General features: G+C 40.6%; 1 protein-coding gene across 12 annotated transcripts in view; it reads right to left on the bottom strand.

The window, feature by feature from the left end:
* The window catches only part of RBM12 (RNA binding motif protein 12), a 51,939-nt gene that overhangs the window by 26,086 nt on the left and 167 nt on the right, over positions 1–25,686 (bottom strand). The window contains exons 2-4 of one of the 12 annotated variants that reach the window (XM_082292867.1): positions 22,930–23,013; positions 18,272–18,414; positions 14,205–17,665 (exon numbers count right to left, since the gene is read on the bottom strand). The exons of 6 other annotated variants lie outside the window; for them this stretch is intronic. In XM_082292867.1, coding sequence (XP_082148993.1) covers positions 15,753–17,665; positions 18,272–18,392 — 2,034 coding nt within the window. In that variant the 5' untranslated portion in view covers positions 18,393–18,414; positions 22,930–23,013 and the 3' untranslated portion in view covers positions 14,205–15,752. Of the gene's footprint in view, positions 1–14,204; positions 18,415–22,929; positions 23,014–25,686 lie in introns of those variants that run through there. 5 more of the 12 variants (XM_082292862.1, XM_082292866.1, XM_082292869.1 and 2 more) reach the window with 5 other exon arrangements.

The following is a 25,686-nucleotide window of genomic DNA, read 5'->3' on the forward strand; positions in this document are numbered from 1 at the left end:
AAAAAGACATCAAAAAGGAAGAGTTTGAGATGGCAACTGTTAAACCACACAATGGAGCCAGGAGGTGAAGGGACCAAGTCCTCAAACCCAATCACCTCTTATCTGCTACCTGAATCTCTTCTCCAGATCAGCAGCAATGAAATTATGAAAATACTCCACTGTTTCAAAGATTTGACTTCCAGTACCCAAATACCCAGAAGGCTGTCTCATCTGATTGTTGTAAATTTAGAAATGGCATAGGATTTCCCTTGAAATACAGCCCAGATGTTCTGCTGAACCACTGGGGATGTTACAAACTACATGGGATCCTTTCCCACTATATCCTCTTGCCTCCATCAGGAGATCACAGGGCACTCACTGATGCACATAACCACCAAGACACAACAGAGCACGACCAGGCCAGCTGTTTGGAGTGGCTGAGCAGGAACTGTCCTAACTGGCTGTACTCCCTTCCTCACCAACTCAGCGGATAACAAGAAAGCAGGTTTGACAACTACAGACAGAAACCTTATGAAAAGAAGATGGACAGCTCCTTAACAGATTCAGATTTTTAAAAACCCTTTTTTAACCTGAAAACACCAGTTTAAACCTCAGCCAGTAATTACTTATAGATTACTGCATATGGATGTCCTTGAAGAGCCCACACAACCTTCTTTTCACGTCATGGCTACCCAAACACATGGTATGGGGTTCTCCAGGATCAGTCCATTCCTTCAATAGCAGCAGAAGAAAATCCTGGTCATAGACATCCCAGCAGCAAGAGCAAGGAGTAGTTGGTCTGTTAAGACACAGCATCCATTTCAGCCAAGCCTGAAGACCTGCTTAGCCTGCAGGTAAAGCATCTTTGCCCAGATACCCTGTTCATGCAGTTAATTGAGCAGCACAAATCTCTGGAAATCTGCCTGCATTTGAAAAACTTAGAAAGATCAAAAGTTTAACATATTTTCATCCCCAAACACACACACATTAAAAAAAACTTAATGGGAACAAAAAATAGTGATGTTCCTCACCAATTAGAAAAGCTAGCTCCAACTTGATTTTTTAACAGGATTTCATTATGAAAATATTGGCTCAAATTTTTTCTTTTCCTCCATAAAGTAAGATTTCTGGAATTTACTTTCATTTCTCATAGTAAACTGTAGTGATTGCATCTCTCCTTCTATAAAAAAAGTGACTAGTTTATGTGAAATATATCAGCTTTCATCTCCACTTCTCTCCATGAAGTCCCAGTTCCTTTCCTCCAAGAGAACTGAGAATCCCAAAGGTTTTCAAAATGCCAGCAATTAGTGCTTGGACTTAGAACCACGCCACACCTAACACAACCCCCCAGCCTGTTCCTCTTTAAGCAGGAGCCTATGATGCTTTCTCTGTTTTGCACTTCCACACAACGCTGCAACATCATCTTGGCATTTCATTACTCCAAGCTGCCCAGCTGGTATGTGCCAGCTCACTGCAAGGGACAAGCACTACAGCATCACCCAGCGCTGACACTGTCGGAGCAGTGACACTTCACCACTTACCAGTGCTGTGCAATAGACACATGATGGGAGAAAAATCTTCTAGTGGTTACTAAGCTCAAACAGTGCACGAAGGCTCTGATCTCAGGCTAAGCATATAATTTGGTGCAATTAAACTGAAAGAACTTGGGGTTTTATTATTTTTATTAACAGCCGCCTTTTTCCTCAGCATGCATTCAAGAACACCAATTGTATTCAGCTTGCAGACTGGAATCAACATTTCAAAACCACATTTCATGTTGTTTTACTGAGTTTTCACAGAGCATACTTATTTGTATCCATTCATATACACAAAATAAACTTAGTTTTTAGACTTGCAACAGTATTTATAGTGACAGAATATTATTTACATTTGTTGCAACACTCAAATTTTTCCAACAGTTTCAGAAAACCTAAAATGCATTATTTTTCTATTTTCCCCCTCACAACCAGCCTTGATAACTAATATTGATGTCTACTACTCGAACCTTCTGGTTCACAGAAGACAGTAGCTGTTTCCAAAGCAAAACCAGCAGCTAAAGCAAACTACTTTCCACAAAGTTACCACATTTCATTTATAAAGGATTTATTATACATTGACCCAGATCAGCTTGCAATAATGACAGTTTAACAACCTCCAACTGCCACTAGTACATTAAAGTACCACATGGTCTGGAAGTCACAAAACTAATCTAGCCACAGAAATTCAGATTGCCAAGTGAAAATGAACTCCAAAAGAGGTAATAAATTCAAACTCTCTTTAAAATACAGGAAACAGAGCTACTAGGTACAGTGGTTTCAAATGAAAAAGCAACGTAAGCAAGCCACCAGGTAAGTGCTGTTGCTTGAAACAGCTTGTAAAACACAGCTGAGGTTGTGTTACACCCCCATGATCAACAGTTATATGGACAATAGCCACACACATCTGATCCACTGCTCCCACAACCTGGGGATCTTACTGGTGAGAGCCATCACCTGTGAAGTTTCACCTTGAGCCAAATTCTGTATATTCCCTCAAGGGAAGAGTTTCCAACACACAGCTTCAGATCCATCAGGTACCTCTATCTATTTTTTTTTTTTTTTTTTGCTCTTATTTAGAATTGCACATGATATAACACTACATTTTGAAGAAAAAAGTAATACATCAGCCATGTTATCCCTACCAACACTACAGCAAAATACTATCCATAGAAATCTGCAAGATCCCAAGCACATCCTCCAGAGAAGTCTTTCACTGCCCAACCAGATGTCACGCCCACTTGTTCAAGTAAAACACAGAATGGCTCCATACTAGGTACACTTTAAGAAGTGTTCAGACAACCAAACTGAGGTCCAGTTTAAAAAGTCAAAATCATTTTTACTATGCATACCACCTTTTCCCTGCAAAGATGATCATAAACTCCAATAGGTGTATAATACATACGAAAAGATAACTCTCAACTTTTCAATAGAGCTCTTCTACACTGAAATGAAGTACAGCAGTAAAGAAGTTGGTCCTAAACAATCAAACCAAGACCAAAAATAAAAAGCTGCATTCTAGGAAAATCCCATAGGACATCTATGCTACACATTCAGAAGAATAAGCACCTAACAACCTGCTGCTTTCTGGAGTTTCATATAAGCATTTCGGAACTTCCAACCTTTTTCACATTTCTGCAGAAAAAACAACTTCCTTTCACACGGAAAAGAACACTTTCCAACATAAAGAAAATCAACACATAGACAAGTCTGTAATATTAAATTTATTATTCCTCTAGTGATTCAGCTTAACCAAAGCTTAAAGCAAGTCAAATATAAGAGAAGAAAGCATTGTACACTTATGGTTGAAGAAAACTCCAAACCAAGAGAGATTAAAGGCTTTAACTGTCCCAGTTCAGAGCTTTGGAGGGTCTTGCATTTCCCCAAAACACCACATACAGGTGCCTGAAGCATAAATAAACTCCTCTTTACTTATCCCTCCTGTTTGAGGGCCACCATTTAGTTAACTAAGGACCAAGTGCTGGACACCGTGAGAATTATTGAATTACATGGTTTGTTTTATACACTTCCATCCCTCAGCAAGCCTGAAGACCAGAGCCTCCTCTTTAGGCTGACAGGATGAGGTGAAGACAGTGAGCACTGGGCAAGAGGGGCACTGTGATCACCCCAGCATGGCAGCTCGCAGAACCCACAGTCACCCAGAGGACAAAAAAAAATCTGATAACTTCATGGCATCAAACACCAGCAGCAGTATTTTTAGCAGTGCCAGGAGGTGGTATCTTCTGGAGAGAAAATGGTAGCCTATCACTGAATACAGCCTTGTGTGTCAGCCTGGTTTTGCTGTTCCACATAAAATGAAATATAAGCGAGGATTCAGCACAAGAAAACCTGCAGTTTTTTCATATTCAATCACACTAATAAATTCTCATTAAGTACATAACGCTATACAGAATACCCAACCAGCTCTGTTCCAGTGTACACCAAATATTAGACATTAATTTAACGCCTTGTTTAACTCAAAACTTGAGGCTTTAATGCATGTGCTCCAGGACAGCTGATTTCCAAAGAATTTACTCTGTACTGGACTGGCCATAGTTCCTGCCTTACATTCTGCTTACAAACCCAGCACAAATGTCAGCAATCGTGCCAGCAGGATGTCCCTACTGCAAATTTCATCATCTTGGCCTTTTGCTATCCAGCAACTCAAGAAATTAACCCAACACATGTAAGAGAGCATCTCCATTAATTAATCTTGCACTTACCAAAAACCTGTCCCCTCCCCCTTGTCTCTTGCTTAGTTTAATCCCACACCTTCCAGTTATCACCCAACTTTCTTCAAAACTCCTTCTCTCTTTTTCTGCCATGATCCCAAAATATGCAGACCAGCAGAAGCAATGCTTTCTCTCATTATTAGTTCAATTTTGAGGGGGCAGCCTGTTACATTTTGGGTTTTGATATTACAAAGCTGATCCTGGTGCTGAGGTCAGGATCACTTTCTGAATGTGTCATCAAAATAAAAGTTATAATTTGATCCTTCTTTCCTGCACGCCATAAGGCTCTAAAATAAATCATATAGCTAGGTTTGTATCACTAGATGCACTAACATGCATCTTTATTTTAAACTGCAATTAAGAGAGTCTAATGAGAAGCACCACAGTCCACAAATTATTAGTCAATAAAGGCCTGTTCCAGCACAACAGCTCTTCCATGGGCCACAGAGCCTCATCCCACAGCCGCAGATGTTCTGCAGACAATACAAATGGCTGCCATTTTTTCTATCATTTCATTATTTCTGGCAGTTTGCAGCAAGGATGCAAGTGGGTTAAGACCACTATTACTACAGGCAGGGAATAAATCACTATTCTCCATACTGTGTTCCAAGCTGTCACTGTACACACAAGGGGTTAATTAACTGCTATTACAAATTTGACATATAACCTGAAAGAAATCTCCTAATGGTTATAAAAGAAAGAGAATTGTGAATACTATTAAGAACAACTTTCTAAACAAACTGCTGTCAACTCGATTCTGTCCTGGTGAAGAGTGCCCATGGTCCATCAGACAGCCTTAATTCCAAGGATGAGACCTCCCAGGGTGGACAGACACGTTTCCTCCAGGGTGAAAAGCAGAGGCTGTGCTGATGCTGAAACTCTGAGCCATGACCAAGGGTAAGACCCCCAGCCCAGCCCCTAAGCTCAGAACTGGACTGCAGGCCTCATCAAACACTTTTTTGACCACTGCGCACCTGCGGGCCTGCTGAACACACAGGAAGGTACAACCTGGCTCTACTCACTGAGTTGTGTCCACATGAACCCTGAAGCTCCAGTATCACTACGAAAATGGGGGTGGGGTGGTGTGTCCAAAACCAGCCAATGGGTACAAGCTCTGACAACCCAACCTCCAAGATGCTCCTGGAAACTGACTGAGAAGGCAAAGCTCCCATTTATAACAACAAAAATAACAAGCTTAGAACAGTTAAAAAAAAAAAAGCAAGCAAGCTGAAACAAAGCATAACAATCACAAATGGGATGGTAATTTCCAGTAAAAAATGCAAGCAAGAACTTCAATCAGTTCATCTTCTTTACTGCAGCTTCCCCCCACCCAAGAGCCAAGTCCCAACTCTGGGGAAAAAGCACCTTCTACAAATTCACCTTTATACCTGTACAATGTTCACTGTTAACTTGTCCAGCACCAATATCCCCCTTAATCATGATCAATAAGCTCAAAGAAATGACTGTGCATGCCTTCGCTAGAGATATATTCTCAACTTTTCTGAGAAATAAGTTAAGAAACTGATAGGTGAACACTGAAACTATTTCAAATATTATTTTGGAACATCCTAATTATAAAAAGTTTCAAATTAACACCGGGACTTAAGCAAAACCTATTACTAAACCAACCTCTTCATGCAAAGAAAACATGTTTCAAAGTTCTTCACAGTATTTAATAGCAGAATATCAAACCCCATTTCCTTGAAAAACTAACTTAACGCAGGCTGGGGCTTTGGAGTCCATCACTGGACTTAAGCTACAATAGTAACTGCAATCCTAGAAGTGTTCACTGACTCCTCCCACCAAGTAAGACTTTTTTTCCCCATTCCTTTCATATTTATTCAGCTGCTTTTTCTTTCCCCTAACCATGATTCTCAAGTATTTATTACTGAAACTTAAAGAACAACTTAACTGAAAAACAGACTTAACAGCTCAACCACACAGACCTTTGTAACAACCCCAAACGTGTGTTTTACATGGCAAGTAATCTTTGCCTTTCTCCAGTAAGGTCTTGTTCTTTCCCTTAAAACTCCTGTAGGTCTAAACAGCTGAACATTTTGTCCCATTTCCCAAGTAAATCCAGCTGGCTATCACTCAATCTTCCACTTTTCAATCCAAACTTCTTAAGCTGAGATCAAAGACCACACTGCAGTTTCACCAGCAAGTACCTCCACGCACCACTTCTCATTTACACGCACCCATGATTTTTGAAGTGGTTCCTCAGCATCCATTCTGCCTATCCCTTTCACAACCTCTACCCTTCCCAAACACTGGAAATCTAAACTATAGTACCACTATCCTGTAGTTATACTACATCAATATAACTTTACCCATTCCTCCAAAACTAGGCATGGTGACTTCAAGGCAGAAACACATTAAGTCCACCTATGTAGACTAGTCCATACTGTGTGAACAGCATTAGCTCAAAGTAAGACTTTAAATACAAATATGCCAGCAATACATTTTATTGATCTCCGCTATTTTATCAGAATCACATGAAGAATTTTGGTGAAGAATTTTGGTGGCTACATGATACCAACAGCCACTTAGTCAATGAAAAGCTTGTCATATCTTCTTCTTTTTACTGCACTTGCTGAATCATCACCAGAAAAGACTGAAATACACCAGTGGAATTCCTTAGACTGTTCTCAGTCACTCTGCAGTTATTATTGCACAGTGACAACTCTTGCCTAAAAAATCAGTAAGGACATAAAGCAGAAGTGACCTTTCAATTTCTCACACTTTAAGAATCGCATAACCCCTTCACATTACATAAGCCAGGCTTTCTTCTTCTACTTTAATCTCAAACATGATCACAAAACATGATCCAGAAAGAACCCCAAAGCTTAATATTGGTTTTGCAGTACTCCCAGGAAATTGATTTCTTTGATTTATTCACTGCAAGTTCAACCTAACTGCCAACAGTCTTTCAGTTCTTTCTGCTTTTAAGTGTATGCTTCCTTTTAAGAGAGAGATTCACACTCTGATACTACTTTTCTGTCACTAATTATTACCATCTACAGTATGAACATCTTAACTTCTCCATCCTAATCTGTTGCAAAATAATGACACTTTAAAAAAAAAAACAACAAAACAAACCTAAAAAATCCCACCACCACAAAAGCCTGACATTAAGGAAGTAGAATAAAGGGAAGGATATGGCAAGGAATTTTAAAAGTTGTTTTTTCTCTCCCCCATCCAGACTAACAATAGAACAATTTATAGGCTCTAAACACCAAACAGACCTCATGTTCCCTTTCTGTTCTGTTCCAGGTCCAACTTCTCTTGCCAGTGCACCTTCACAAAAGCACAAACCCATCACAACAGTGGGTTCAAGCCATTCCACTTGTCTCAGAGACAAGTAGGCCAAAATGATCACACAATCTTCCTGCATTATGGGAGAAGAGACCACAAATTCAGGCAGACAGCTGTTTCCTCAAGTGCTCTGCCATGTCTGCTACCCACAGTAACAGTTTCCAATCTATACCCTGAAGAAGTCTGTTGTCACCAGGTCCGAATTTGCTACAAAGGTGTTCCACACCCTTCAGAAAACAGGTCTCTGCAAGGCAAGCGCCTGAAAACCCCTACAACTCCCACCAGGGACCCCCTTTCTTTTCTCAAAGTGAAATGGTTTCAACTAACTTTTAAGAAACATGACCGAACTGTGGCAGACAGAATTCTCCAAGAAAAACTTCTCTGATGAAAAACCTAGAGTAAATTTAACAGCTGTAAAAGAATGAAATAAATTACACTGACTCTAAGCAGACAGACTTGGGAGTTACGACCATTAGGTGGAACCTGCAAACTTGGGTTACAAGCTGCAGAGCACTACCTGCCTCAACCAGGCAGTGGGCAGGACACACATCAGACTGACTCGGCACCACAGTCATTTGTCCATCATAGATTCTTCATCACCAGAGCTTTTATGTCAACCTAATGCAGTACCAGGAGGATTTGGAAAGCACAAAAAGATTAAAACAGTATCTGTGTGCTGCCCAAAAAATTCAAAAAACAGGTTCTTCCTGCCTAAACTACTTCTTCAAACCTAAAGAAGACTTCAGAGAAGAAGGTTATACTACATCACCACACCGTGGCTGGCGCAGAACACAGTTACAGGGATTCCTCTCACCTTCCATAATAACAAAATTAAGTGATCCTACGGTTATATTCATTCCAGTCACTGCACCGAAATAGCTGGTCTTTCATAGAGATACATTACCTGCAGACTAATTAGGATTCATAGTACATTCACTTATTATTTAGTTTAAAACGAAGCATTTTAGGCTTCAGAAAACTTACTGTTGTTTCTGCTTGAAGCTATTTTTACAGACCCAACTAATGACAAAATTTAATGCAAAAAGTAACACAAGCTATCACGCAGAAGGAAAAGACTGCAAAGTCTTCTGCTCCCGGAGACATTAAAGCAGCCAAATACTACCTACTCCTTCAAAGAAATAGCATGATACAGCGCTTGCGCTGCAAGGAAGAAATGCCATTCGGGTTATTGTCTTAACAAAACTAGTGTCAGTTACCCAAAGGGAGGGCTAAGTATCCAGATGACCAAAAAAGGCCTTCAAAAAATTCAGGACATTTGTGCAGTAGGTCATGGTGTTGTGTGTGTAATTTTCCACGTATACTTGAACAGCTTTTTAAAGAGATGCATCCAGTTAAAACACCTTTATATACACACTGACGTAAGTGGTAACAACTACAGTTGTCTTTAAAAAACTTTAAAAAGACTTACCATCAAAAACTATTCTGATTTACAATCTAAGAAAATACAAGACTGTGCAGAGCTTAGGTTTAACAGCAACTCATTTAGAGCAATTACTTATTTCATACATTCTATCATTAACAGCTGAATTTACATTTCAGATCAGTTTAAGAATGTAAGTATTTAGTCACTGGTTTATTGTGCTCTTTTTCACACAAACTCAGTGCTGAAGTTTCTGAACCCACATACATTCTTTATTAAATTAGGGCAGCACTTGGTTGTTTTCACTATAGCTACAGCATGAAAGTTTCACTTCAACCTTTCAATTTCCCCCCTAATGCCCCATCTCTGATGACAATGTTGATGTTCACTTAAAGTGAGGATGAAAACATTCTGCCACTGGCTTACCAGTTACTGGGAGACAAATTAGCTATACCACCACCACCCTGCACACATACCTCCCAAAAAGCACTCAAGTCCATATTTGGAGAGAGCTCTAAGTGCTATTAAAAACACTCTTATCTATTCATATGAAACTGTACCTGCAACCCAGAAGACTGGCTCTGCAGCAATGCTGGAATGTAGTGCGGGAACCCTAGGCAGATGAATTTGTGGTATTTCATAACTCTGCCTCCCCTCCTTAAGGAACAGGGTTTCCCGTACATTCAAGTCAGTGAACTGCCAGTGTCTAACGTTAATTAGCCTCTTCCCTTTTATAGCTGGTTGCACTAGTGTTCCTCAAGCACACATGGTTTATAAACTCTGCTCTTGTATTAGAAACATTTGCCTAATAATGAAAAAGTATTGGCAACCATCATTTTCACTTTAGAGTTGAGCTTCCTGTTCAAACAAGCAAGGGCTTTCCATAATCCATGTCCATCCTCCCATCAAAACAAGTAGCAATGCTTTGGTTATACTGCTGAAAACAAAGAAGTTTCATAAAAAGCTCATTGAGAAGCACATTCTGGCAAACACCACCACAGCAAGGTCACTAAACAAATGGGTGCTACACAGAGGCTTCAAATTTTACTGACAGAGATCCTATGAATGTCATCATAAAAGGCACTCAACCAAAATTATCTAAAAGGAGCTCTTGAAGTAGTTTAGGTTCTGACTATATCACTGTTTTCCTCCCCAAATCTGCCTATGTGACTAGAAAGCATTTCTAACCTTTCTATTGTCACACAGAGCACTGCTACATCCACATATTCACATCCAATGGAAAAAAGTCGACATAAAACTATTTGTTCCAAACTCTGAAATTGCTAGCTGGAAGTCCCACCTGCCTTCAGATGGTCAGAAATCAGAGCCATACAATCCAACTGATTCCTTGTTTAACAATACTGTAACTACAACACGAAGAGTTCAAAGAGCTACCAGCCTTCCTGAAGTAGTGACCAGACCAAAAGGCCAGGCTATGCCAGAGACAGTTTTAGGCAGGATGAATTCCTATTTTCCCTGTGAAAGCACCTTACAAGTCCTTACTTTTTGGTTCTAAACTTTACAGGGAAATCAAATTACACTCCCATGTACTGTGCACTGTAAGGGCAATCCCCACTCCAGTCCCCGAAGTCTTTCCTGGCTGTGACCTATGATCAACCAGGCCTAATTCACCGGTTACTCATAGCAAAAGAACTGAAAAGTTCAGGAAAAACGGTGAAGCTGGTGTGAGAATAGAAAATACAGAGTTAACAAATTGATTTTGTGGAATTCAGACTCATGCTAAAAGAGAACACATTCCCTGTTTCTGAAAGTTTACTTTAATGTATTTGGGAAGCAACTAGTAAGACTATTTGAATTTCAGGCTCTAGACATGAGAACACACAAGAAAGATAGCCACAAAGGAGTAAGCTTTGCCTCTGCGGAAGAGTAAAGGAACTCAGGTCAGAACTCATCTGGCTGCTTCTCTCTGAAGCTGCCATGCTGTGAAGACACAAACCCAAAATGTTAACACAGGAAGTTGCACAGAAGTGAGTGCCAGCAAGTGAAAGGAGTCACAGCCAGACCATCTGACACCCATGTTCAGTCTGGAGCTACCAAAAAGGAACACTTGTAGGGCTGCTTTTCTTCCATATGGTGTTTATAGCCAGGAGTGAAAAGCATCCAGGTCAGGGACGCAGGAAACGCTCCCTGCACAAGCAACACCCAAACATTCCACACAGTAACAAAGCTCCAGGAAAATCACTAACAATGTCATCTGTATAGAAAACAAGCCACAGTTAGACCTACCTGATCATGAGATAGGGAAAGTGCAGTGGATTTCAGTACACAGCCACAAATCAATGTGTGTACTGCCAACCAACAGGTTTTCATTCCATGGAAAATCCAAACTGTGGAAAAAACAAATCTTTGAACTGCAATCACATTCTCACTGCCAAAAACAGGAAGAGAACACTTTGAGGTTACTCTTCCTGCATGAGCATTAAACAGCTTCCCTTCCTCTTCCTCTGTACACAAACACTAGCTCAGTTTTCCCAAAGCCATGAAAAAAAACACAGCCACAGAACAGTGAGGAGCATCAGCAAACCTGGAAAAGAGCAAAGACGAGCAAATGTATTTGGCAACTCTGCCTCCAGGCCAAAGCAGAGTTTATGAAAAACCTTACAGCAACAGAATTCAGCATCTCATTTTCTTTTCAAAGACATGCACATCTAAAGCAGCAAACTGACATAGAACTAATTTGTGTATTTCTCTAAAGTCAAACTAAACAATTCCTAATATGCCCCGTTTCAAAACTGCTTCTTTCTAATCAATTAGCAAATACAGCAACTAGTCATTTTCTTGCACTAGAGTCCATATTGAACAGGAATTGCAGTCCTTTCTTTCAGGGTCTAATCCACGTATCTGAATAATCAACCTAAACCAACTGCTCTCAAACAGTGGTCCATCGGCCAACCAGAGGTTTTAAATGGTCCATAACACATAGTTTCAGATTTGCAGATCAGAAGGCCAGAGGGCCAATAGCACATGCTACGGGAAGCAGCAACTTTGGAACCACCACAGCAGAAGACTGAGGAGAAACAAAATAAAGAAACCACAATTATGACTTACATTTAATACACCACTGGTGTGCCTGAAAACTGGAAATATACTCTTCTGTAGACTCTACAGTCTTTAGTGCTCCCAGATACTCTCAGCAAAACAAGCTGCTGATTTCACAGAGTATAGGCAATGACTTTAAGGACAGCATGAGCAATGTAGAACGGAGCAGCACATACATTTTTTAAAAGGCAGACCTTCAATGTCAGCTGGTACACAACTACAGTCTTCATTTTTGCATCGATCTTCCTCTCCACTCACCACAAATTCAGAACCTAAACACTCAAGGAAAATGCTACATGCTATGAAAGGAATGCTACTTAAAATAAAGCATCCTTCAGGTTTCTTTAAACCTACAAAGCCTCAAACCTCTCATAAATCTACATTTAGACCATAGCAACAATTAATCAGTAAAGAACTGGTTTTAATGCTGATATTACAGAATTGACTTGTGTTGGCAACAAAATCTGACTGTGGCATTTATGGGTAACTGCTTGAAATTTGGTAATACTAAGTCACACTTTCACCCAGCTACTGAAGTTCTTTCATGCAAGTCACAATTTTATCATCTACTATTGCATTCATTTCTATTTAGAACGGAAAAAAACCCCCATATGTTAAAGAAATCGTGCTGTGAATGTACCATTTTACTACTACTTTTTTTAGCAGTAGTACTTAAGACACACATAAGGAACTGCTAAAAACACCAACTAAGCCAGTTATATAAACACAAGTACCTTCTTTCCATTATTTGGAGAAATCGGGACATCAGTGTCACTGACTATATTGTTCCAATGAGGCTAAGGATGTAGCTTCCTGACACTCAAGGCATCAATGTCAAAGCAACTGCAGATTTGAGCAGCATACATAAGCTGATTCTGTCTATTGCTACCGCTTGCTAGCAGTCAGCTTGGGGCGTTATATGCAAGGGTAGTTACGTACCTTCCACATTGGAGATGGGACCTCAGAGGTCCTACCCCTTATTTTTACGGCTGTTCATGAATACAGACAAGTGCTAAGTAAGCAATTTTATGAACTCTAGACATATAGTCCAACGGTATCACTCATCATTTAGCATAACATGCAGTTTAAAGCTACTTCTAACATTCTGTATGTTGTTACAGAAAACTTAAGTTTGCATTGACCCTTGATAATGAACGTTTCTCTGTATATGCTTTAAAGGATCAACTCTAACTCTTTGAGTTGATGTACTGTTTCTCATGCATACAGAAATCCTCAGTATGCTATGACTTCCTTTTTTCCAAGAGCCTGCTCTTAAGGAAGAAGGGATATTTACTAACTAATCTATGCTAAAAGATAAGGAGCATCGACTGCTTGGCAAGATGAAGAGACCCTGCCCCACCCCAAATTCTCCATTTGAACATTCCATCCAAGTCAACATTCCCAACACCAATGGCTTTCCAGTTTGCACTTTTTTTTCAGGTAAGCATTTAAACATCTTTAGACCATACAGAAAAATCAAGAATCAGAAAAAAGCTTTCCAAAACAAACCTGCACTTTTAGCAAGTCCAAAGGAACAGGCACACAAGCATGTCTCACAGCATATGCCGTGTCTAACCCAAACACTAAAAGCCTTGGATCCATTACCAAGAAGATCACAATGTGAAATCAAAAGACAGTAACACAGAACTGTGTATCTAATTCCAGACACCTGTAGTTTAATTACATTTCACAACAAGGCAAGCATTGTTGTGATTCATTTGAACTTGAAAAAACAGTTATCACCAGTTTTGGTGAGTCAACATACACTAATATCTTAAATCAATTCTGTGAACAATGAAGCCAAGTTTTCCTTTTCAGTAATTTTATTCTAATGTGAAACATGAAGAAACAAGCACCCAAAAAACTCCAATATAGTATGAAACTTTAATAAAAGTTGCTTAAAAAACAAAGAGCAAAATTTTAAAATAAACTGACTTGACTCCTAATCACACATCTTTCTGACATCAGGAAGAGTACTTTCAGACTTTCGGAAAAAAAAAAGAAAGAAACAAAGATCTGCTGTTGAAACATTACTCCCAAAGACTGTTGAAACGCGTAACATGAAGCTTCAGAGACAGACAGTTTTATTAACAGGAGGCTTAATTTTAAACAGTATATACAAATCACATGACTTTTCCAAAGTTGGGACCACCTAGTAATCTGTCGAAACAAAATTATGCTAATGAATTACAGAAGCATCTGTGTAATGCAACCGCCTCTTTATTGAAGTACACCTTTATACAATCCTTCCACGGATTCCTGTACTGTGAAATCCTCTCGGGACGCAGCGCTGCACAGGTTTGCAAATCTCTCCTACACACCACATGAATAAAACTGTTGCCACTTGCACCTCTCAATTTTGCCTGCCCATACACTTCAGTGTTCCATGGTATGCAACACCAAAAGGCACTGTTCTTCTTTGTCAAAAAAAACCAAAAACAGTTTGAAGTTTACTATGTTTAAGTACAATGATTTGCAGGGAATAGCAGGCTTTTTTTCAGGCAATGCCCAAGTCTTAAAATTTATCATAAGCCAAGCAAGGATGAAACAAAAAAATTCTACTTTTCACTTGTGTAATTACTTCCTTTCCATTTCTCTGTTTTTCCATGGAAGGTTTCACTGCACAACAAAAAAAATGGCAACTCTTTACAGACTTTGAATACAGCACAACTTTATTGCAAAAATATATAGTAAACTCAGTATTTTCAAGTTTTGGAGAAAAATAAATTTTATCTCTGAATTCACCCATAGCAGTAATTCACAACAGAGTTGCTGAAGATACACGTTTCTTTCATCATAACCTAATTTAAAACTTTATCTGGACTCCAATCTTCTAATAATCACCACTTTGGCTCTCTTAGCAGAGACTCTATGTGAGGAGTTCAAGAGACGTGAGAAACACCAATATCCAACTAGATCCAAAGATCCTTCCGAACTGATTTGTGTAATCCTAACAAATCAAGCTACTTAAACAATAATGATTATTTTCAACTGCAAACGTTTTAAATGTACTATAAAACTCATATGATTTAAGTTTGAGGTTAGCTATACTTGTGGCAAAAGTCTTATTCTGCACAGTTATAATTGCAATATATAAATAACTAAAGGTTATACCACAAAGAACAGCTTGAATTTTACAGAACGATTCTGCTCATACTCATAGGAATTAGTTTGGTAGACACATCAGCAAAGGGCATAATTCAACTGTTCATACAGTGAAAATTTTGGAAAAAGTAAAGATACATACACAAAACAATTGATCTGTGTACACTGAGAATTCATTCAGTTGCAGAATAAAATCAGGACTTCAAACAAAGCTTTGACCTGTGAACAAAGCAAATTCAGCCAGCTTTTAACCAAATCTAAAAATAGCTATCTATTTTACAATGGCTTACAAGAATACCACTGAAGAGCTTCACTGACTTCATCTAGTTCCCTTATCCGAAACTATGTCAAACCAATCTCAGTTTCTCGATAAGCACCGTGTCCAGAAGAGTTTACCAAACTTTTATGACGAGTAACAATCTGTCCAGCTTCTCTGCATATTTGTACGAGGAAACTCCACCGCACCTCTCTCCTTGCAGTGTTTCTCATGTAATGGCTAACGCAGTGCTCTGTCTTATCAAAACCAATCTGTTTTACAATTGAAACAATCCACAGGTTCTATCCTGGAAATACTATAAAAACCAATCCAGATGCATTTATCACAGCACTATGAATATCTATTCTACAACTACTTCAGATGAACAGCTACCCTAAAACAAGTTTTACTTTCCTGGAGCCTATAGGCCTGTCATTTAAATCAACAACAGCTGCCATAGCTTCCTCACGAGACTCAAATGCAACCATTGCTTCTCCAGTGGGCATGCCTTTTTCATTGTATTTTAAGCACACTGAACCAGGGATCACTTGGTAACCATAAAAGAAATCCAAAATTTCATCCACCGAAACAGTAAAGGGCATATTTTGCACTTTAATGACAGTTGGCCCTGGCTTCCCAGACCCTGTTCCAAAACCTGGGGGTCCACCAATATGTATGTTTCCTGGTCCGGGTCCAAACCCTGGAGGTCCACTTAAATGTCCAAGACCACTAGCAATTGCTGGAGGACCAGCACCAAAGGCAGGGGGCCCACTTAAATTGCCAGGACCATTACCAAACGTCTGAGGACCCCCTGCAAAACCTGCTGGTCCACTCAAATTAGCAGGACCACCTGCAAAACCTGGTACCTCAATACTTGCACCAGGTAAACCACTAGCTGCAACTGTGGGTATTCCTGGTCTAGAATCAGGAAAGCCACCTATTCCAGGTGGTGGTAAAGGGGGACCAAACGTGCCAGACCCGCTGAAGTTACCAGGGAAATTGAATGGAGGACCATTGTTTGCTTCTTTAGCATTTCCCCCCAAGAAGGCATGCTCATCCCCACCAAGGCCCTGTGCTCCTGGCACAGCCGCATTTCCCTGGATCGGTATTTTTAGGATCTTTTTCCCTTGAGATGGTGGGTTTCTCTCAATATCTCTCATTTCTTCTATAGTTATCAAACGCAAATTAACATCTCTTCCATTCAGTTTTTTACGGTGCAAACGCTCTGCCTTACGAGCATCATCTTCAGCTTTAAACTGAACCAGTGCTTGTCCTAAACCTTGCCCATTATTATCAACAAGAATTTGTACAGAGTTTTCTTCTACTGCCAGTCCCTCTAGAAACTGAAGTATTTCCATTTTTGTTATATTGTATGGAATATTAGATATATGTGCACACAATTTTGGCAAGCCTGGTTCTCCCTCAGCATTCAGTAGGATTTCTCTCTGGTCGTAACTGAAGTTCTGCAATCGCTTACGAATCATATCTATCTTTTCTAACATTGCCTTTTTAGTAATTGGATGAACCTGAATGAAGCGATTCCCTATGTACTGCTTATGATGACACAAAGCTGCTTTATAATCAGCTTCATTCCTGAACTCAACAAACCCCTCTCCAATTGCCTTCCCATTAGGTCCATAAGCTATATAAATGCTGTCCTCAACTATATCCAGCTTTTTAAAAAAATCTATCACATGTTTGTTCTCTGATTCAAAGGGAAGACCTTTCAAATAAACACAAAAACCGTGCTCATGGGGAGACCTCGACCGCGACCTTTTCTGTCCACTGGGAGATTTGGACCTAGGATGAGCCTGGGGAGGAGGATGTGCCTGCCCAGAGGGACCCATGGTTTGCTTGAAAGTTATGTGGCCTCCAGCAGCTACCCACTGTCTCTCTGTTGCAGGACTAACTTCCACATAGCGCTGAATCATCAGCATTCTGTTTCGCTTCAGTGCTTCAAACGTATCTTGAGGAGAAAAAAACTTAACTAGTCCATTTCCATTATTTCGACCTACATGATCCTTCAGCATATGGATTGCATCCACACGGAGCCCAAGGAAAAAGTCTTTCACATCAGATTCTGTTGCAGTAAAGGGCATTCCATGAACGCTGACATACAAATCATCTGGATTGATTGGAATTGGCTTGACACTACCTTGAGAATTCATCTGGATAGTATTTACAGGATTCATGGGACCAATAAACAATGGATTCAAGCCGCTGTTCATATTCACTGCTGCTCCAGACCCATTCATTCCAGTGGGTAAGGGTGCTACAGGTGGAGGATTCATAGGAGGCATTCCTGATATGGGAGGCAGAGGCGTCATTGGAGGTACAGGGGGCACAGGGGGTATTGGAGGAACTGGAGGAACAGGAGGCAGTGTGGGTACAGGAGGTGGAACAGGTATAGGGGGAATAGAAGGCATTGGTGGCAAAGATGGCATAGCTGGGATAGGAGGGATTGGTGGAGGAGGTACTGTGTTCATTGGGGATGCTGTGCTAGGTATAGTTGAGCTAAATGTTGGACTACCAAAGGTACTCCCAAGATTTGGAGGTGCAGTCCCCATACTGGCAGTAGAAAATGTGGATATGTTTTTATTGCTTTCATGCACTGTAGTAGAAGCAGTTACTACACTAGGAGAAGGATTATTAAAGTTAGGTACAGTAGTAGGTAAGTTAACCCTTCCACTCATTCCAGAACTAGGCGGTGGTCCCGACCTGCTAGCATTTGCTGGTGGCATATCTAGATTGGCAGTTTCAAAACGCCTACGACTTAGTTCTATCATGTTCTGCATTTCAGTTTTACTGCTCAGCAACAACGTTACTTTTGACCCTTTAATTGTACCACCTGTGCGCATCATACCAAGCCTTGCATCTTCATCAGTGGCAAAAACGATGAAAGCCTCACCCAGTTCACCCCCTACAATATGCACGCCCCCATCAGGAATGGTCAATCCAGAGAAGAAGTGGCGAATGTCCATGGTCCCCGCCACAATCGGGAGACCTTGCAAGCGGATGACCACAGCCATGCTGCGCTGAAACAACACACACCTGCAGATGAGAAAAGGCAACGGCTATGTCAGACTACTGTTCGTGACACCATGCAATTACCTACAGACACCATCTACTATATTTGTTTATATATACCTAATAACATCTTGCAAAGATTAAGCATGTTTATATTCCAAGTTCCTTATTAATGTTTGTTTACTTCATACAGACTGAAGTATTAAACATTTACCAACACAATCAGTATACATTTTGCACTAAAAATTCCAAAATAGCTGTTATACTAAGACCCACAAGTGTCAGTTAAAAAAAAAAAAACAAAGGAACATCAAAAATCAGAACTATTACATCAGTAGTTCAATATTTAATGGAATGTAAGCAAAAGGAGTATTTTAGCCATGCAAAACAAAATTAATGTACTATACGCTGATATGGTACCCACTGTACATGACAATGTGACTGAAAAATTCTGCACAGCTATGGGAAAAAAACAGTTCCCTTTCCTTTGGGGAAGGATTTTTACTTCCTGTCAGGTGAAGACAACTAGAAACGTAACAGTGGGTTGAGTTATGAACAAAAACCCATTATGGACAACTAGCAACTGTGAGACTCACAAGACATCCTGACAAGAAGCATCTGTATTATACTGACCTGATGTTTTTCTCCTAGCAAAGTCAAAAGGTCCAGGTGACCTGAATCTTTCTATTATAAACTAGCTCCAGAATTTTGTGACAATAGAAACCTCACCTAAATTAAATTAACATCTATGCATATCTAGCTAGATATATGACCCTTACAATTTTCAAAAACAAGATATTTTTTAATAGTTGCAGATATTCTGTCTAGCATGACACCTTCTGTCTCAGACACAAGTAAATGAATTTTACCTCCGCAGCTGACATTAGCAGATGCTTAAGGTAATTCTGAACAGCTGGATCTAGACTGTTACCTTGTGACCTCAGAAGTCTAAGGTCATATCAGAAGTTGAAGACAAAGAGGAAACTAGATACTCATCACTTATTCAAACCTTCAGCAAAGGCTGAAAGCATCATATTAATAATATTAGCACAATTCAACAGTTCAGAAGCCAGTCTCTCGTCCTAAACCATCAGCCACAGCAACATGCTTCACCTGAACCACTTCATCTCTGAAACTTCTTGACTTCCTAAGTACAAGCCAGTTCAGTACCTGTATGGAAGATCTCCAAGGCTCCCATAAGTCACATACAAATAGTGCTAACTCAGCATTTGAAATCAAGGATGAACCAGATCACAGAATCACAGAACTGTTTAGGCTGGAAAAGACCTTAAAGATCAAGTCCAACCAGACACCTCAATGCAACACCACAAAGCCATGCATCGAAGACTCCTGGCCATTACCGAAGACCTGACCAACTACAATCAATAACTATCTCCCAACAACTCAGCTATATCCCAGCATACAGTCAAATATGTAAGTTGGCTCCATCTGCTTGTCCAGGTCATCCAAACACTTTAGAGAAGACAAGCCTTGAATGACAAGGTAAAGCCACAATTTAACCAGGTAAGGCTGAATTCAGCACTTAATGAAACAAGAGGAACAATTCTTCTACGGGGTGAAGAAGCAACAATTCTTTTGTTTGCATGATGGAACTTCAGATGACTAAAATGAGTCCTGAAGTATTTTGTTCTATTGACCAGTACACCAGAGCTAAACCCTTCAACATACTAATGAACCCAAGCAACATCCTGGGGTATTACAGGGCATTGCCCCACAACTAGTTGGCACCAGAAAAGGGTGGAGGACCTTTCTCCCTCAAGGAAACTGCAAACAAGCCCATCCACACCAAGTCAACCCTGCTGCTCTAGTCGCTGTGAATGATTATCGGATTCTTTACTGCACCATCCTGAAAAAGAGACTAGAACTTGCAATGCAAACATAAGAAGACTTAAAAAAAAGAAAAAACACCACTAAGAAAACCCCTATTCCACCAAGGGAAGACAGCAACAGAAAGGCGAATATATACTAAGCTTTGGGGATAACTTTTTTTGAAAGCAACTTTCCCATCTCCATGGTGAGGTAACAGCATATCCTTGCCTTTATCTCTTATAGTGGAATTACATTTAAACTGAAAATAAAATTCATTGCCCAATCATTTTCCAACAACAAAATAACTTGCCCATGAGAAAAAAAAAATCCATAACAGGTCAAAGTAAGGACTACTTAGGCTATCTAAACATAAAAAAAGGTATCTAAGACTTTTTGCACTGTTTTTAAAAGCAGTGTTTTACAACTATTATGTAGTTTTGGTTTAAATTTGTCTAGCATTGATGACAATCTCTGAAATTAAAGTTAAAATGAAAATTCTGCCTCCTTTAAAGAAGCTATATTAAAAAACATTGTAAACCCAAGGTTTACTATGTTGTGCTACAGGATTGCTTTTGAATTAGATGATCCTGAGGCAAGAAAGCAGTATAAAAGCATCCCTGGGCTTTGCACCTACACTTTCAAAACTGGAATACTACTAAAAGCAAATCTTGCCAGGAGGTTTAGATTTCTTCTACTACCTATTATACATATAAAGTTTCAGAAATTTTTATGTGTCAGAAGTTAAAGACATTTAAAGTTTCTCATGTTAAATGGGACACCACTTTTAGCTATTTCCTTAATACAAAAGGGATGACAATCTGATATGGCCATTGGTTGAACAAAGGCAACTTGGGAAGGTGTTTGTACCGAGGTCTGCTGGTTTGGAACACCTTACATTCTTTAGCAGAACGGACACCTGCTAGATAACTGCATTTATAAACTATTTCATGAATCCAGCCCAGAAGACAAATCAAAAGATAAAGTCACAAAAGAGTTCAAGCATTTGAACATTTACACAACTTTTGGGATAATGCCAGTCTTTCCATTTTGCATTAAATTCAGAACTTCATAACAAATGCTAAAGGAGTCCTTGAAGTCTCGTTACTAAGTACTCTATTCAGATCCACTAAATCACTGTTGACAAAAAAAATCCAAAGAGCTGCTTAGGCATATAGTCACTAGAAAAACTATCTGCAATGACTTCAGTGTAGTTAATTCCACACAGAATATTAAGCAAATGCTTGCTTAATATTAAGCAAGAGCTGACAGTAACATGGTCCAAATAAAAAGAATTTTAAGAACTTGACTAATCAAATATTTTTGACAACGGAATATTTTCTCAACACGTAACACAGCTGCTTCATTTTTCCAGAATTTCAGTGCTTAGACAAAGTAGTAGTGTCGCTTCTGTGATTTAAAGAAAAATCTCAAGGACCAAAAGGGCCAAATTTCAAATTTCTAAATACTCACAAACCACATTTTTTCCAAAATGCGCTTAGGAGACAATAACCCACTTGCTCAAGTTTTCCAAGTAATGAAAATGCAAAGCCTGCTCAAATATTTCACTGTTCACTTGCAAAGACGAACACACGCAGAGGCAACATTAACTTCAGACACAAAACAGGCTGCACACCAGTTCAGCAGGCACTGAAGGCTTTTTGTTGGGCTGTCAGACATGTTCTCAGGCTGCCTGCTTTTCTCCTGGTACAAAAAGGTACTTCAAAGCCGAAGTGGGTTTTCTTGTCATTTTTTGTGTGTTTGGTATATTAGTGGAAGGACAACATTCTAGGGGCGTGCTATGGACAACCAATCCCCATTATAGCAAGTCACGATCAAAGCCGGAGATTAACAGGCTGCTGATTCAACCTGATTCAACTCATTTGATGAAACTTAACATGTCTTGACAGTAGTATCTTTAAAAATGTTGATGTTACACTGAAAAAAAAGGTGTAAAAGAGGACAATACTACTTCTCTCATCAATATGCTAGTCAGTAAAATAAGAATAATTTGGGTCATACATATAAATTCATAAACGCACTAAGCCAGCTTTTTAAGATGTATGGATTTTGCAATAGGAAAGTTCAGAAGATTCAACCTAGCCCCTGGAGAGTATTAAAGTACAGTACCCACATGATACACAAACACACAAACATATTTGGCAATTCTTGAGTGAAGACTAAGAACTGCAGAAACACTGGTATCGGAGTAGGAATTTTAAGTACAAGACTGTCTCGCAAAAGTTAAAATTGCAAACTAACAGTTTTTTTGCAAAACAAACAGTTTTGTCTTTTTTAAGGCTAAAATCAACCCATTATAGTTATCTTTGAGCCAATTTGAAACTATGTGATTGCTTTAAGTGCTGCAAAACCTAATTACAACCAATTGATGTACACTTCTACACTCCAACGGTCACAAACACTCAGACCTGTGGCCTGCAGCAAAGTAACTGCATTTTCCAACAGTGCAAAATAACTGGGAGAGTGTTCCAGACTACCACATGCTGATGAAACAACAAAACATTAGTTTGGCAGAAAATTCTGTTTACAAGAAAAACACTGCCAAAACCACCATCACCAGTGGTGAGTAGACAAGCTACAGATTAATTGACCCAAGTCTTTTGACACAAATTCAGATTCCAAAAACTTCAAGTGTTTCTTAGGATATACTCAATACGCATATAAAGAAGTCTTCAATTCAAAAGCTCTTACCTGCAAAGACAGATGTTTTTTTTCTTAACAAGTAGCAGAAGCCAAGCCAATCCTGTGGGCAACCAATTAAAACCAACTTTTAGACTGCAATAAAGAATAAATGGAGGCAAAAATCAATGCAGGCAACACAACAGCAGTAACAGTTCACAAAGAACTGTATACATAGAATTTCAAACCTGCAACCACCACAAGGCACTGCATCATACAAGAATCATAAGGGTGCGTTTTCTATACGTTATCTCTATATGACTTGCTGGCAATTGCACTGTAGAGCTTTTGTATGGTTTCAAGACATAAATATGCCTTCCACAAAGAATATACAGAGAGCCAGAAAACATTTAAAGAGTCTTTCAAATTTTCCCATCACCAACAGGTGAACAAATCTCTCTTTCAAAGGCAAAGAACAAGAGATAATACTTGAAAGCCCTGAATTTTACCAAACCCTTGCTCCATCAATAATGATATTCCTTCTTCCAACTGTGCATCTACTTACTCAAACAAAGCAACCTAAGTAAGCCATACCTCAGAAAACCGCCCTAGAGCTGCAGGTGAAGAATTCTTTAAGAGTCACACTAGCTGGCGACACTAAATGACATTTCACAGGCATGTCCAGGGCAGTCAACTCCACAGAGCCCACAGCAAGAACTTGCATAAGACACTCTATTTTCATTTGTGATCTGCCATTTAATTACTCAAAATCCTCATCAAATGCCCGTTTTTTTCATCCCTTTATAAAAATTTTCTTCCCAGGATTACAACTCAATAAAAAACCCAAGCATTTTAAGTGGCAACACGTATTTTGTATTCAAAGATGGGGTGGAAAACCTTTGCTCCTTCATTACTTGGCAGACCACCTCACACTAAAACTGTGACTCTTTGGAAAGCCATTGAGGAATAAATCTCACTAAGAACAGATAACTGCCTCCTCCTCACACAACCCCCAACAAGCTGGTTTCAGTTACAAGCATCATTACCAAAGCAAACTTAGAGCAAGAAGTACTAACAAACCCTTCACAAACTCCCTAACAGAGGGAACTAAAACAAACATAGATATTTGCATATCTTCCAGGACATTAGTGGCAGACTTACAAGTGAGAAAGATACAACTACACTATACAGACTTATATTAAAATGGCAAACGCATTTAGAAAAGTAAGACTTTTGTTTATTAGACCTTTAAGAGAAACATGCAATCCTATATTAGAAGGACTCAACTATATACTTCCATGTATAGCAGTGTCAAGCAGCAGTTTACAAAGAAAGAAAGAAATGTAATCACCTGAAAAACGGTTTCATGCAAAAACACACCTGCTTCAAGCAGCAGATAAATCCTTCATGCACAAGGAACCTCCCATTTAGAAGAAAACCCCAAATCATTAGATGGATTTCCAGTATAGCAACCACGGTGTTGCATACATTCCTCTTCACAACACTGAAAACAAGCTGAAGATTTGCAGTGGACTAAGACAACACAAACAAAACCAGGCAGCATTCAGAAAAGGTGCAAACTCCACTCTGCTGTGTTTAACTTCTCCACCAAACACCATCTACTTTTCATTTCAAGTCTCAGATCTCTCAACTTCAAAGAAAACCATCCATGCCCTGTGTAGGTAAAAATATCCTTTCCAATCAACGGAACACGCAAGAGCACATTAACTAGACAAGCACCGGCCAGAGCACAGGTGTTCCCACATAACGCTGACACCACACCTCTGGGAGTTCTCCGGAGAAACTCCACAACACCCTGTCAGCTGTACAGAAAGACCCAGCATCCACTGGGCACACAACAACCGATTAAACCAGAGGAATCCACCAAGGAAAAAACCGGCCGATGTGCCTGCCTAACCCCAGTAGATCAAGGTGGGGAAGCAAACCACTAAGAATAACAGGTAAGTGTGATTAAAACCAGAGCCATCAAGTTTTTTCGAAAGAAAACTCACACTCTGTATTTCCGGGACCCATTTGAACGCTGATTCGTTTGTTTTTTTTTTGTGGGAAGAGTGGCTTTAAGTTGTTTTTTTCTCGTTTATAGATCTGGATTGGGGGGGGATGGGGGAGAAGGGGTGAGTGGTATTTTGTTGCTGCTTGGTTTCTTTTTTTTACTAGTAGAAGAAAGAGTTACTTTACTGAACAGCAACTTCGCTGGTCTTTATAGGGTACCCCCGACGAGCGGTGGTAGCGCCGCAGACACCGGGGACCTTCCTCCCCGCAAAGTGCGGAGTGTTTGCCTCGCTTCGTCCCCCGGGGCCGGGCAAGGCGCAGCCGTCCCATCGAGCAGCCGGGACCAGACCCGCCGGGGCCCCGCGCCGAAACGGGACCGCGCAGCTGCCCGCCGCATCCGGCCCGTGGGCGCCGCTCCGGACGCGTCAAAGCCCCGGCTCGGGCCCCGGCACAGGCCCCGCCATGCGGCCCGTGCCCCGGCTCGGACCCGTCAAATCCCCGGCTCGGGCCCCGGTGCCGCCGCAAGGTCACTCGGCCGCCCCCGCCGGACGGGCCCGCGGCGCCTGCGCTCGGCCCGCACAGACTCACCTGCCCGCGCAGCTCCGCGGGCCGCCGCGCGCGGGTGGGCGGCGAGAGGGAGCCAGGGACGGGGGAGCGGCCGGGGCCGGCCCGAGCCGCGGGCCTCAGCGAGGCGGGAGCGGCCCCGCTTGGCGCCCCGGGGCCGCAGGCGGGAGGCGCCGCCCGGCCCGGCCCGGCCCTTTGTGCGCGGGGACGCGCCCGCCCGGCCTCCCTCCCCGCGTCTCCCCGCCGCGCCGC

Source organism: Coloeus monedula (genome assembly GCF_965178545.1).
Source record: "Coloeus monedula genome assembly, chromosome: 17".
Classification (NCBI taxonomy): domain Eukaryota; kingdom Metazoa; phylum Chordata; class Aves; order Passeriformes; family Corvidae; genus Coloeus; species Coloeus monedula.